Source organism: Onychostruthus taczanowskii, unplaced genomic scaffold (genome assembly GCF_017590055.1).
Source record: "Onychostruthus taczanowskii isolate IOZ18803 unplaced genomic scaffold, ASM1759005v1 scaffold178, whole genome shotgun sequence".
In the NCBI taxonomy this organism is placed as follows: domain Eukaryota; kingdom Metazoa; phylum Chordata; class Aves; order Passeriformes; family Passeridae; genus Onychostruthus; species Onychostruthus taczanowskii.
This window is the reverse complement of record NW_024498995.1, coordinates 512,243-527,427: the sequence shown is the minus strand read 5'-3', so window position 1 is coordinate 527,427 and position 15,185 is coordinate 512,243. Positions and strand designations below refer to the sequence as shown.

Below are 15,185 nucleotides of genomic sequence, written 5' to 3'. Positions count from 1 at the left end.
GGGCAAACCGGGGGGGACATCGGGGATGTCCGTCCGGGGGCTCCATCCGTGGGGGTCCGTTCAGGGGCTCATCCAGGAGGATCCATCCAGGGGGTCCCGTCCGGGGGTTCCCAAGATCCGGGGTGTCCCCGAGTGCCCACCCAGGGGTCCCCAAGAACCGGGGGTGTCCCCGAGTGCCCCACCCAGGGGTCCCCAAGAACCGGGGGTGTCCCCGAGTGCCCACCCAGGGGTTCCCAGGATCCGGGGTGTCCCCGAGTCACCCACCCAGGGGTCCCAAGAACCGGGGGTGTCCCCCCGCCAGTCCCCAAGCCCGGGACGCTCGGGCGCTGCCGTCGGGGTCCCGGCGGGGCCGCGGGAGGAGCCGGGCCCGGTCACTCCCCCCGTGGGAGGAGCCACGCGGGACCCGCGGCCGGGCAGGAGCCGCGGGCAGCGCGGAGCTCTCAAAACCGCCCGAGCGCGGAGCCGCCGGTGCCCGCCGCGCTCCCGGTGCGCTCCCGGTGCGCTCCCGGTGCGCTCCCGGTGCGCTCCCGCCGCGCTCCCCGGGGCTGACCCCGCCATGTCCCCGGGCGAGTGACACAAGTGACAGCGGGGACTCGCTGTGGTGCCCAGGTAAGGGCGCACCGGGATCCCGGTACTCCGGTCCGGCCGTGCCCCCGACGGGGCTCCGCGGCCGCTCGGTGCTCCCGGTACCCCCGGGATGGCGCGGGGGGCTCTGCCCCGACGGCGGAGCGGCGGGACCCCGGCCCGGGGGGGTTTGGGCGGCGGGGGGGGGGGGACACAGCGAGGGTTCGGCGACCCCCGGGCGCGGCGGGGCCGGGGTCTGGCTGGGGGTGGTGGAGAAGGAAGAGATTTCCTCAGGCAATTCCCTCTTTGTGTGATTTCTTTTTTTAATTTTTTTTTTTTTTATTTTAAAATCAATATTCTGTAGAAAGAAAGCAAACTCCCCTTAAAAATTCCAGCGGGACTTCCAAAGGGAGAACTTTCCCTGGAAATGCCGGGCAGGGCGGGGGCGCGGGGCTCCCCTCGAGAAGGGAACCCCAAACCCGGGGATTTCCTCCCGGGATGGATCCCGGGAGCAGCGAGGAGAGGGAAAATCCCCGAGGATGGGGGAAAGGGACCCCCGGCTGCAGCCTGGGGGGTTTTGGGGCGGATCTGCAGCGTTTTGGGGCTGATCTCACCGGGGCCATCCCCTCACCCCAAAATCGATCCTTCCCCGCCCTCGCCCCCCCCGGTTTCCCATCCTCCGCCAGACCCCCGGTGCTCCGCCAGGAGTTAATTGGGGCCGCGTGGTCCTTTGGGGATAGGGCAGCAATTAACACCCTAATCCCGCCCGGGAGCCCCATCACGCATATTAAAAGTGGGATTTTCCGCGTGGGATGCTCGGGAAAGGGGAGCAGCACTTCCAGCAAAGCAGCTTAGGGGCTAAAGCTTTATGGAATGAGCCGGGGGCCGTGATGGGATTTGGGGGGGCCGATTAACGGGGACCCGGGGCCGCCACCGAGGGTAAGGGAGGCTCGGGGAAGGAAAATTTCGGACCAGGAATTGCCAGCCCCCTTTTGGCACCCCCAGTGTGACAGTCGGGGTGTGACAAGAAGGGGTTCAGGAGCGGGAATAACCCCGAAATGGGATGGTTGGAAGCTCTGGGAACGTTGCTGGAGTTCAGGGAGAGGCGCCAGCATCTCCCAAATAAAATCCGCTGGAAATTGAGAGGGAAATAGGAGGAAAAAAGGAATCCATGGGTGCTGGGAGAGAGCAGAAACTGCGGCTGTGCCTGGAGGAGGATTCTCCCTCTGGGATCCGTCCCCACGTGCCCGTCCCTCCCTTGCAGATGCCCCAGAGCTGCGCCAAGCCCTCGGACATGGCCGAGCTCGTCAGCAGCCAGGCCTGGATGGGCGACGTGCCGGCAGCCAAGGCCGAGCTGAAGGAGGGGGACACCAGGAGCGCTCCCTTCGCGCCGGTGCCGGCCCTGGAGGAGCACGACAGCGTGGAGGAGGAGGAGGAGGAGGAAGAGGACGGCGAGAAGCCCAAGAGGAGGGGCCCGAAGAAGAAGAAGATGACCAAGGCCAGGCTGGAGCGGTTCCGCGCGCGGCGGGTCAAGGCCAACGCCCGCGAGCGCACGCGGATGCACGGCCTGAACGACGCCCTGGACAACCTGCGCAGGGTCATGCCCTGCTACTCCAAAACCCAGAAGCTCTCCAAGATCGAGACACTGCGGCTGGCCAGGAACTACATCTGGGCCCTGTCCGAGGTGCTGGAGACGGGGCAGACACCCGAGGGGAAGAGCTTCGTGGAGATGCTGTGCAAGGGGCTCTCGCAGCCCACCAGCAACCTGGTGGCCGGCTGCCTGCAGCTGGGAGCGCAGCCGCTCTTCCTGGAGAAGCACGAGGAGAAGCCCTGCGAGGCAGCCCTGCCTGGCCACTCCTTCGGCTACCAGGGGCTGCCCAGCCCCCCCTACGGCTCCATGGAGTCCCACCTGCTGCACCTGAAGCCGCCGGCCTTCAAGAGCCTGGTGGAGGCTTCCTTCGGGAGCCACCCCTCTGACTGCTCCACGCCCCCCTACGAGGGGCCCCTGACGCCGCCCCTGAGCATCAGCGGGAACTTCTCCCTGAAGCAGGACGGCTCCCCGGAGCTGGAGAAGTCCTACCCGCCCTTCATGGCCCACTACCCCTCGGTCAGCCTGGCCGGAGCCCACGGCCACGGCTCGCACTTCCAGGGCTCCGTGCCCCGCTACGAGATCCCGCTGGACGTCGCCTTCGAGTCCTTCCCGCCGCACGTGGCCGGGCCCCAGCTCGGCGCCATCTTCAACGAGTAGCGGGGCCGGATGCGGCTTTGGGGCAGGGAGAAGAGCCCAGGGTGGACACGGCTGGAGCATCTCTGCAGGACGTGGCCCTGGAGGTGGCCGGTGCCACCGCTGCTGTCCCAGCTGTCCCCAGGAGCCACGGGAACCGTTCCGGACTCCGAGCGGTCGCTGCTGCGTCCCCCAGAGATGCTCCCGAAGGTGTTTCCACCCCCAGGAGTCCATCCTGACACCAGGTCCAGCCCTTGGATTGTCCATCCTCTCCCTGTCCCCCTCAATGTGGGGACACAGCCCCTCCTGCCCCTCGGCGTGCCCACTGTCCCTTCCCCGTGTGGGGTCATGGATTTCCCAGTCCAGCAGGGGTTGGGTGGGAATGAGCCGGACACTTGTGAGAAACCAGCACGGAAATTCCCACCCCCAGGAGAACCTTTTCCTTCTGCCATCATGCATGGGGGACAAGGTCCGGGAACGAGGGGACAACATCCAGGGATGGAGGGACAACATCTAGGGATGGGGTTTTCCTTCTGCCATCATGCATGGGGGACAAGGTCCAGGAACGGGGGGACAACGCCAGGGATGGAGGGACAACGTCCAGGGATGGGGGGGACAACGTCCAGGGATGGAGGGACAACGTCCAGGGGAGGAGGGACAGCATCCTGGGATGGGGGGGACAATGTCCGGGCGTGGAAGGACAGTGTCCAGGGGAGGAGGGACAGCATCCTGGGATGGGGGGACAATGTCCGGGCATGGGGGGACAATGTCCGGGCATGGAAGGACAGTGTCCAGGGGAGGAGGGACAGTGTCCGGGGATGGAGGGACAATGTCCGGGGATGGAGGGACAATGTCCAGGGATGGGGGGGACAATGTCCAGGGATGGAGGGACAACGTCCAGGGGAGGAGGGACAGCATCCTGGGATGGGGGGACAATGTCCGGGCATGGGGGGACAATGTCCGGGCATGGAAGGACAGTGTCCAGGGGAGGAGGGACAGTGTCCGGGGATGGAGGGACAATGTCCGGGGATGGAGGGGCAGCATCCAGGGACAGTGGTCCATTGCCCTGTGATGGTGGCCCCTCATCCACGCACATCCCAGTCCCTTACTGGGGTCACAGCCAGGCCCTGTGGCCACTCCTCCACTGCCCCCCTCCCCAGCCTCACCCTCCCTGTGCCCCACAACAGACCTGGGAACCTCGGGTGGGATCCCGCTGATCCCTCCCAGAATCCCAGCAGGATTGGGATCCCGCAGATCTGGGTGGGATCCCATTGATCCTCCCAGAATCCCAATGGGATTGGGATCCCGCTGATCTGGATGGGATCCCATTGATCCTCCCAGAATCCCAACGGGATTGGGATCCCGCTGATCTGGGTGGGATCCCATTGATCCTCCCAGAATCCCAATGGGATTGGGATCCTGCTGATCTGGGTGGGATCCCATTGATCCTCCCAGAATCCCAACAGGATTGGGATCCCGCTGATCTGGATGGGATCCCATTGATCCTCCCAGAATCCCAACAGGATTGGGATCCTGCTGATCTGGGTGGGATCCCATTGATCCTCCCAGAATCCCAACGGGATTGGGATCCCGCTGATCTGGGTGGGATCCCACTGATCCTTCCAGAATCCCAACAGGATTGGGATCCCGCTGATCTGGGTGGGATCCCATTGATCCTCCCAGAATCCCAATGGGATTTGGATCCTGCTGATCTGGATGGGATCCCATTGATCCTCCCAGAATCCCAACGGGAGTGGGATCCCGCTGATCTGGATGGGGTCCCATTGATCCTCCCAGAATCCAAATGGGATTGGAATCCCACTGATCTGGGTGGGATCCCATTGATCCTCCCAGAATCCCAGCAGGATTGGGATCCCGCTGATCTGGATGGGATCCTGCTGATCTGGGTAGGATCCCATTGATCCTTGCAGAATCCCAATGGGATTGGGATCCTGCTGATCTGGATGGGATCCTGCTGATCCTTCCCAAAATCTCCATTTCATTGGAATCCCGCTGATCCCTCCCAGAATCCCACCTGGACCAGGAACCCCCTACCCCCTCCAGGCCTCGTCTCCTCTGGGTTCACAGCGTCCCCTCCCCTGCTCCGAGTCTGAGCACCAACAAAAACCTGTCTTAATTCCTGCTTTATTTATTAATTACCGTGTGTGAGGAGTCCTAATTTATTTCCTCCCGTTTTCCATGGAAATTTGGGATGTGCCCAAGGTTTTTCCCCCGCCGCCTCCCAAGCTCGTAGTGGGAATTCCCTGCCTGGAGACCTTGTGGATTTTGCCGTGCTGGTGCTCCAGGGTTATTTATTAGCCACTATTTATTTAATTTATTTCCCTCACCACCTGATTTTTTTTTTTTTTTTGCTGGTGATAAACCCCAATATTTCCATATTTAATGCCAAACTCGGTATTTAATGGCCATCCCATGGATTTGGGATCCTGCCAACAGCTCCCAACTCCTCTGTGCATTTTGAGACGAGCAATAACTTTTAAATGCTATGCAACGATTTTATTTTTTTTGCTTCTCAAAGAAAATCCACACCACTATTTTTGATGCCCCTGGCCAGCCCGGTTGGCCTAATCTCCCTGGTTTTGTATAAAGTTGGGAATTTGGAGATGATTTGAGGTCCCTGCCCAGCCCCCGGGTCCTGGGGCTTCTTCCCTTTTGTACTGAAAATGTTTTATCCTTTTGTAAAGAGAGCAGATTTGGGGTTTTTAGCTCAAATAAAGTCGTGGTCTTGTTTCAAGCAGCTTCGCCCTGGGGCTGTTGTGTCCTTTTTTGGGGGGCTGGGGTGAGGGTGGGGGGCTGCCAGAGGATCCAAGCCCCTTGTGCTGGGGTCCAGCGGGGACCCCTGACCTTGGAGTGGGGGTCTGTGGGACTGGGGGGATTTGGGGTCCCAGGAAATGGGGCACAATGCAGCCCTGGGGGTCCCAGGACTGATTTGGGGCGCCAGGAAATGGGGTTCAGGACAACCCTGGGGGTACCGGGGGGATTTGGAGCCCCAGGAATGGGGGTTCAGGACAGGCCTGGGGGTACCGGGGGGATTTGGGGTCCCAGGAATGGGGGTTCAGGACAAGCCTGGGGGTACCGGGGGGATTTGGGGTCCCAGGAATGGGGGTTCAGGGCAGCCCTGGGCATATTGGGGAGATCTGTGCTACCAGGAAATGGGGCACAATGCAGCCCTGGGGGTCCCAGGACTGATTTGGGGCGCCAGGAAATGGGGTTCAGGACAACCCTGGGGGTAGCGAGGCATTTGGGGAGCTGAGATTTGTCCCGGTTGCGGCACGGAGGGGACACGGCCGTCCTGACTTCACCCCGCTCCTCCCCCGGCTCCCCCCGTCCCTCCCCAGCTGCGCCCCGACCCCTCGGCAGCGTCTGGCGGCGGTGGGGGCGGGTCCCCCCCGTGTCCCCCCGTGTCCCCTCGTGTCCCCTCTCGCGGGGACCCCTCTCGCGTCCCTCCCGCTGTCCCCCGGCCCCGCGCCGGCTGTGCCGAGCCCGGGGGAGCCGCCGCCGCTCGGCCCCGCAAGCTGCGCCCGGCTCGGGCTGAGGGCGGGGGGCTCTCCGGGGGCCCCCGCAGCTGCAGCCGGGCCGGGGGGGCCCTGCGGGGCCGCTCCGAGCGAGAACCGGGCCGGGAACGGGAGGGGGGCGGGGGGGACCTCGTGTGTCCCCAAAAAAAGGGATTTAGGGACGGGGATGCGCCTAGCAGGGGTGGAACTGCCTGGGGTGGACCTGGCTGGACTGGATTTACCTGGGAGGGGGCTCGGCCTGCCCCGCTCCGGGGGAGCTGGGAGGAACACGCGACACCAGCGTGTCACCCAGCCGAGTGTGCCAGGAGGGACACAAACGGGGAGCGTGACACAAACGGGGAGTGTGACACCAACACCGGGCTGGGACACGAACCTTGGGCTGTGACACAAACGGGGGGCTGTGACACAAACGGGGGCTGTGACACAAACTGGGGGCTGTGACACAAACTGGGGCTGTGACACAAACCCCAGACTGGGACACGAACCTCAGACTGGGACAAAAACCCCGGGCTGTGACACAAGGCCCGGGCTGGGAGACCCCCCGGGACCCCCCCCACGCACCCACAGCTCCGTGCCGGGCACCCCCACGCCCCCCTCGCACCCCTCGGTGGCATCGGGACCCCTCCCCAGCCATGTCCTGGGAGCCCTGGGCTCAGGGCAGCGGCCGCTGCCGCCGGGCCGAGAGTCCAGCTGTGCCCCCGGCCCCCCCGGCCCCTCTCCCGCTGGCCGGTGGCCAAGCCCCGCTCGGTGCCAGCTCCCCCGGGCACGCGTGTGCCCGACAGCCGGGGCAGCGCCCTTCCAGCAGCCCCGGCCCGTGCCAGCAGGGCAGGAGCCGTGCCAGGCCCGCGCTGCCAGGGCACAGCTGGCCCCCGGCTCGAGCCGGGGGGGACACGGGGCACCCGGGGGTGGCGGTGTCCCCCGTGTCCCCGCAGGACACCGGGGCGGGGGGGTGGCACTGCTGAGGAGCTGAGGATGGGCGAGATCACTGTGCCCAGCCAGGGGGCCGTGGGGAGGGTCCCTCGTCCCCTCTGGGGGTCCCTGGACAACCCACAGCCCCCCCAGGTGTCCCACAGGTGAGGGGACGTGGGGCAGGTGGGGTCAGGGGCAGCTTCCCCTCTCATTCCACCTGGGGAATTCTTGGGAGGGGCGTTGGGGGGTCCAGCCCTGGCCAAAGACACCCCGACCCATGGAGGGACTCCCTGACCCATGGAGGGACACCCTGACCCATGGGGGGACTCCCTGACCCATGGAGGGGACACTGACCCATGGAGGGACACCCTGACCCATGGGGGGACTCCCTGACCCATGGGAGGGACACCCTGACCCATGGAGGGGACTCCCTGTCCCCCTCCCCCCGTTTGGGACCAGCCCCCAGCCCCGGGGGTCTCGGCTCGGCGTCGCCCTGGTTTCCCCGGCAGGGTGGGGCTGCCCAGGGCTGGATAATTGCTAAGCCCCCCTAAAGCCCGGCTTTCAGGGCTGTAATTCTGATATTTGTCTGTAATCTGATAACACCGCCGGCCATGAGCTCCTAATGTGCCCGGCTCGGGAAACCGCGCGGATTTTCCCACTAAGCCGGGATATCGGGCTCTGGGGTCTTCACTTAATCGTCTTTTCCCCCGTGGGGACAGCGGATTTTGGCAAACGAACTTTTCCTGCTGATTGGAAGGGGCAGAGGAGCCGCCGTGGTCCCGGGAGGAGCGAGGCGGCGGCACTCTGGGGAACCGGGGGTTAAATGGGGTCGTGCAAGGCTGCGACCCCCAGGGGCAAAGCCCCTGTCACTGTCACCCTGGTGGGCCTCGGGAGCGGCTTCTTCTCCCCACCAGCTCCAGGAGTTGGTCCTGGATGAGGATGGGAGGGTGGGGGGCTCCTGTGTGGGGTGTCCCAGTCCTGCGGCATCATCAGTCCGTCTGTCTGTCCATCCATGGATTCTATCCATCCATCCATCCATCATCCATCCATCCATCCATCCATCCATCCATCCATCCATCATCCATCCATCCATCTCCATCCATCCATCACCCATCCCTGTGTCCATCTATCCATCCATCCATCCATCCATCCATCCATCATCCCTCCATCCATCCTTCCATCCCTCCCTTCCTCTGTCCGTCTTCCATCCATCCATCCATCCATCCATCCATCCATCCATCTCCATCCTTCCATCCATCCATCCATCCATCCATCCATCCATCCATCCATCATCCATCCATCCATCTCCATCCATCCATCACCCATCCCTGTGTCCATCTATCCATCCATCCATCCATCCATCCATCCATCATCCCTCCATTCATCCTTCCATCCCTCCTTTCCTCTGTCTGTCCGTCCATCTGTCCCTCCATCCCCTGCCACGGTCCCCAGCTGGGGCAGGAATTGTGCCCTGCCATGCCACCGAGGGCTGGCACCATGAACTGTCCCCAAAACCAGCAGGGCAGGGGTGGCATCGGGGCTGTTCTCCCCATGCTGGGAGATCCCCGGAGCCCTGGGAGACTCTGGGAATCCCATCCAGCCCCATCCCTGAATCCATCCAGCCCCATCCCTGAATCCATCCAGCCCCATCCCTGAATCCCATCCCTGAATCCATCCACCCCCATCCCTGAATCCATCCAGCCCCATCCCTGGCTGGGCCACGGGAGCTGGCAGCTGCCAAGGCAAATTCCCCAAACCCGCGGGCTTTGGCTGTTTTTTCTGCTCTAATGCAAGTTCAGGAAGCTCCCGGCTTAATCCGCGCCAGATAAACCAACAGCGCAGAGATTTGGAGTTATTGACGAAGTCTCTGCTCGGCCGAGATTAGAGCTCGGCTTAACGATGTTGCAGGAGGGTTTGGGGACGCTTTAATCAGAATTTGTACAGCAATAATCCCATCTTTAAACTCGTCCCCGGGCCAATCCCTCCCAAGTTGTAACGGGGGGAGGTGGAGGGGTCTCGGGGGCGTTTCCAGCCCAAATGAGTCGGGGGGAGTTCACACGGCAGAGAGGAGATTTGGGGGGAGGCTGGGGAGAAATTCCTCCCTGTGAGGGGCGGCAGGGCCTGGCACAGGGTGCCCAGAGGAGCTGAGGATCCCTGGAAGTGTCTGAACGGGGACTGGAGCACGCAGGGACACGGGGAGGTGACCCTGTGACCCTGCAGGGGTGGCACTGGCTGGGCTTTAAACCCCTCCCAACCCACTCCTGGGTTCCAGCATCCCCGGCTTGGATGATTCCCGTGAAATCCCCGCACAAACCCCACAAATCAAACCCAATCCCTGAAGTCAAACCCGCACCGAGCCCCGGCTCCTCCATTCCTCCTCCAAAACCCTCCACGAGCTCCTCTCCCGTGCCTCAGTTTCCCCCCGGGGAATCACCAAAACCTCGCCCGGCGGGGGCTCGGCGGCTTTTGTGGCTGCGCGGCGCTTTCAGGGAGCACAAAGGGCCCCGGCGGCACAGATGGAGCCTTTCAGAGCGGAGCCGGGCTCCTTTCGCCGTCTGCCGCCGGGCGCTGCCTCCCGCCGCAATCCCCCTTAATTGAATCCACACTTTCATAGCTCATTACCCCCCTGATGGATTGGATTAGCGGGGGCTGCGCCCGCCGGGGGACAGTTGGGCCGCTCCGCGCCGCTCGGTGTCCCCGCGGGCGGCGACACGAGGGTGCCAGGGGGCCCAGGGGGCTCCCGGCCACGAGCGGCAGCGCGGGGACAACGGAGGAGACCCCGCCTTGGGTCCCCAGCGGTGCCGGCCAGCGGTGCCGGCACCCCCTGGGCATCCCCTGGTATCCCCTGGGCATCCTCAGCACCCCCTGGGCATCCTCGGTACCCCCTGGGTATCCTCGGCACCCCCTGGGCATCCTCAGCACCCCTGGGCATCTCTGGTACCCCCTGGGCATCCTCGGCACCCCCTGGGCATCTCTGGTACCCTCTGGGCATCCCCGGATCGCCTCGGCATCCCCGGTACCCTCTGGGCATCTCCGGTACCCTCTGGGAATCCCCGGTACCCCCTGGGCATCCCCGAGATTGCCTCGGCATCCCCGGTACCCTCTGGGAATCCCCGGTACCCCCTGGGCATCCTCAGCACTCCCTGGGCATCCCTGGTATTCCCTGGGCATCTCCGGTACCCTCTGGGCATTCCCGGTACCCCCTGGGTATCCTCAGCACCCCCTGGGCATCCCCGGTACCCCCTGGGCATCTCTGGTGCCCTCTGGGCATTCCCGGTACCCCCTGGGCATCCCCGGCACCCCCTGGGCATCCTCAGCACCCCCTGGGCATCCCCGAGATCGCCTCGGCAACCTCGGCACCCCCTGAGCATCCCCGGATCCACCGTGGCGAGTTCCAGGGACCCGTGTGTGCCCACGCTGTGCCACGGGCAGGGTGGGTGCAGTGCCCACCCCTCGGTCCCCACCTGGGGGACCCCTCAGAGGATGGGCTGTGGGGTGCCAGAGCCCTTGAGGGGCAAATCTGGGGAGTTGGGACCCCCGAGGACAAGGTTCGGGGTGCTGGATCACCCGGAGGATGAAATTTGGGGAGTCGGGACCCCCGAGGACAAGGTTTGGGGTGCTGGATCACCCGGAGGATGAAATTTGGGGAGTCGGGACCCCCGAGGACAAGGTTTGGGGTGCTGGAAGCCCCCAGGGTTTGGTTTTGCGGTTGTTCCATCCTCGGAACGGCCCCTGGAAAGGGAGGGGTGCGGGAAGGGGATCAGCGCCCTCCCCCCGCCCCTCGGGGGGCTCTGGGCAGCGCCAGGAGCGGGGGGCTCTGCCTCCCCCCGCCCCAAAAGGCGGGCAGGACCCCGCAGGAGCCGCCCCCTCCCTGTGCCCGTGTCCATCTGGGACCAACGGCCGCCGCTCCCTCATTAACCCCAGCTCCGGGGAGACCCCGGCCCAGCTGCCAGCCACGCTGGGGGGGCTCGGGGGGGCTCTGCTCTGCTCCCCCCCCACCCCTCCATCCCCGGGATAAATACGGATATGCCATCCCAAAATCCTGGCAGGGCCCGACCCCTCCCCCTGGGCTGCACCCCTGGGCTGGGGGATGCTCCGGGGGTCCCTCCCAGCTCCGGGGGTCCCTCCCAGCTCCGGGGGTCCCTCCCAGCTCCGGGCTGCGCTTTTTGGGGTGGTTTCTCCCTGAATTTGATGCTCAGGGCTGCAAAGGAGTGTGCTGAGACTCTTGGGGCGTTCCCAAATGCAGGAACCCCCCCGGGGTTTTTTGGGATCGGCTCAGCGGGTTTTTGGGATCAGCCCAGCGGTTTTTTGGGATGGTCCCGGTGGTTTTTTTGGGATTATCCCAGCCGGTTTTTGGGATCAGCCCAGTGGATTTTTGGGATCAGCCCAGCTGTTTTTTAGGATCATCCCAGCGGTGCCGCTCCGGGGCCGGATCCAGCTGCAGATCCTCCCGTGGACGAGGAGCTCCAGGGCCCTAAATGGTTCCAAACCTTCATCTTCATCCTCATCCTCTCAGGCCTCGCTGGAGCAGATGTGGCCCGAGCCCACCGGGGCAGTTCCGGCCGGATCGGTTCCGGCCGGGATTAGGGAGGCTCCGCTCCCCAGGGCCCGGATTAAGGTTTAAAGCCGGGAGCTTCGCCTGCCGGGGGCTCAGCTGGAGCCGCGACCCTCCTCATCCTCACCGGGCTGGGGTGGATCCCGCAGGGATCTCTCGGGGCGGGAGCCAGACACGGTCCCCAAAATCCCGCAGCCACCCTAAAAGCAGCGGGGGTCTCTCGTGTTTCCCTGGGGTCTCCCGGGGGTCTCTCCTGGAGCTGGGCTGGGGGTGATGCCCGGATTCCGCGGGCAGCCGCTGCTTGCTGCTTCTGTCCCGGTTCCCTGAGCTCGACAGGGGAGAACCGGGAAAAAAAGCAAGAGAACATGGGGGAAAAACCAATAAAATATTGGGGGAACGGGGAAAAAAACTCAAGAAAACATGGAGGGAAAAACACAATAAAACATGGGGGAAAAAACCCAATAAAACATTGGGAGAACGGGGAAAAAAACCAAGAAAATATGGAGGGAAAAGCCCAATAAAACATTGGGAGAATGGGGAAAAAACCCAGGAAAACAAGAGGGCAAAAACCCAATAAAGCATTGGGAGAACAGGGAAAAAACACAAAAAAATACGGAGGGAAAAACCCAATAAAACACCGGGGAAAAAACCCAATAAAACAAGAGGGGAAAAACTCAATAAAACATGGGGGAAAACGGGGGGAAACCCTAGAAAACACAGGGGAAAACGAGGAAAAAGACGAAAAAGACCAAAGGGAAAATGGGGAAAAAAAACCCAAGAAAACACGGGGGAAAAAATCCAATAAAACTTGGAGAAAAACGGGGGAAAAACCCCCAAGAAAACATGGAGGAAATAGGGAAAAGCCCAAGAAAACAAGGGAAAAATTGGGGAAACACGGGGAAAATGGGGAAAACATTGGGAAAACTGGGAAAACACATGATAAAACGGGGAAAACATGGGGGAAACGGGGGAAACACGGGACAAACGGGGGGAAAACACGGGAAAAATGGGGAAAACACGGGGAAAATGGGGAAAACACGGGGGAAAATGGAGAAAGCACGGGGAAAATGGGGAAAACACGGGGAAAATGGGGAAAACACGGGGGAAAACCACGAGAAAAATGGGGGAGACATGGGGAAAATGGGGAAAAAACGGGGAAAAATGGGGAAAGCAGGGGGGAAAATGGGGAAAACCCGGGAAAATGGGGAAAACCCGGGAAAATGGGGAAAACCCGGGAAAATGGGGAAAACCCGGGAAAATGGGGAAAACCCGGGAAAATGGGGAAAACCCGGGAAAATGGGGAAAACCCGGGAAAATGGGGAAAACCCGGGAAAATGGGGAAAACCCGGGAAAAGTGGGGGAAAACACGGGAAAAATGGGGGAAAACACGGGAAAAACGGGGGAAAACCACGGAAAAAACGGGGAAAACCACACGGTGCGCGCTCTGAGTGGAGCCCAGGGGACACCTCGACCTTCCCCCAGGTGGGAGCGGGGACAAAGCCCCCCGAGCTGAGCCGTGCCGGGCGCACCTGGGCGGGAGCGGCGCTGCCTCAGGTGGGGCCGGGACCCCCGAGGGGCCGCGCCAGGCGGGGGGCTCCGGGCTGGGGGGCCCCGGGGGCTCCGGGCTGGCAACAGATGGCTGGGGGCTGCTTGCCCACAGCTGCCCCTCCTCTCCTGCCCGGCCCTCTCCCTGCGCCGCTCGTTTTTGTCTCGTTTCCCCACGCGGCGTCATCCCGGCAGCGCTTGGAACTTCCCGGGGAACTTCCCGGGGGCTTTAGTGCGCGTTTTTAGGAGCGGATTTTTAATATATAAGAGGTGTTTTAGGTATGCTTTAATATACTTTTTATACATATATATATATATATATATATATATATATATACATACACATTTTTATATATATATTTTTATTTATATATACACATATTTATATATATATGCACATTTTTATATATACATATAATGATACTTTTATATATATATATAAAATATACTTTTTAATATATATGTATGTATATATATGCTTTAATATACTTTATATATAGAGAGATACTTTTATATATATATATGTTTCAATATACTTATATATATTTTTAATATACTTTTATATATGTTTTAATATGTTTGTATATATGTATATGTGTATATATATATTTAAATAACTTCATATATATTTGTGCATATATATGTTTTAATATGTTTATATATATATATATATATTAAAAATATACTTCTATATATGGTTTTAATGTATTTACATACAGATATAAAAATTTATTTACAACGTATAAATAATATAGGTTTATAATATATAAAGAATATTCCCAGTGCCCAGCACCGCAGCCCCCCCGCCAGGGGCAGCCCCCCAGGACCCTCCCGCGGGGGTTTTTCCTCCGTTCTGGCCAGGAATGGGTGTAGGAACAGCGATTTCACGGGGTCCGGGGCTCTGGGTGAACCTGGGGACAGCGGGGGCGATTGGCACCATGGAGGGTGAGGTTGGCACCGAGGAGGAGCCGGGGGGGCAGGAGCCCCCCGCCCCCGGAGCTCCGGGCCGGGCTGGGGCAGCCTCGCCCCTGCTCTGTCCCCCCCGGCGCCCCCCGGCTGGCCCGGGCCACTCGGCCGTGTCCCCAGCGCTGGGGACCCTCAGACGGCTCCGTGTCACCCCCGTGTCACCCGGCTGGACCCCTCAAATGGCTCCGTGTCACCCCCCGTGTCCTCCCCGTGTCACCCCGGCCGCGGGGACACCCCCGGGTCCCCCCAGAGCCGCCCCCTCCCCGATTTCCCAGCGCATTTCTATAAATCAAGCTCTGGCATGCCCCCCTCCCCCGCGGCGGGGTTTGGGGGTCACCCGTGACCCCCGGCAGATGGTGCGGGGGCTCCCAGCGCTGCCCGGACCATCTGTCAGGCAGCTCCGAGCTCCCGGCCCCGCCGCCCTGGGACCCCCCGGCCGCGGCCCCGCCAGCCCCGGGCTGCAGGAGGAGGGGAGGGGGCTGCGGGGGGAGCTGGTGGCTGTCTCCCCCTCCCGGGACCCCCCAAATCCGGGGCTGAGCGGGAGAAGGGGCGGAGCGGGGGGTGCTGGGGGGTCCCGGTGCCTCGGGGCGGGCGGGGGGCTTGTCCGGAGAGTGGGGGCGTCACCTCCACGGCCCGGCCCGGGGAAGGGAGGGGGGGTCAGGGGGTGCCGCTGCCCCCCGGGCTCTGCTTTGTGCCCCTGGGGGCGGTGCTGGAGCAGCTGGAGCCCCGAGCAGCCCCAGCTCGGGGGGTTTGGGGGTCTCTGGGGAACCGCGGCCCCAGGGGAGAGCTCAGCTGGGAGGGGGCGGGGGGAGGCACCCGGGGCAGAGCCGAATTCCCTGGGAGGGGCTTCAGGGGACAGAACCCCCGGGACCGGAGGTGTCCGGGG

General features: G+C 62.2%; 1 protein-coding gene across 1 annotated transcript; it reads left to right on the top strand.

Moving 5' to 3' along the window:
* The first annotated feature begins 566 nt into the window (after positions 1 to 566).
* Positions 567 to 2,812, top strand: NEUROD4 (neuronal differentiation 4). Its single transcript, XM_041400328.1, has 2 exons — positions 567 to 609; positions 1,829 to 2,812. The coding sequence occupies exon 2, from the start codon at positions 1,829 to 1,831 to the stop codon at positions 2,810 to 2,812; it is 984 nt and encodes a 327-aa protein (XP_041256262.1). The 5' UTR covers positions 567 to 609.
* Positions 2,813 to 15,185: the final 12,373 nt, after the last annotated feature.

What these genes read in the sequence shown, in the direction of transcription:
- NEUROD4 (XM_041400328.1), top strand. Translation starts at nt 1,829, where the DNA reads ATGCCCCAGAGCTGCGCCAAGCCCTCGGACATGGCCGAGCTCGTCAGC.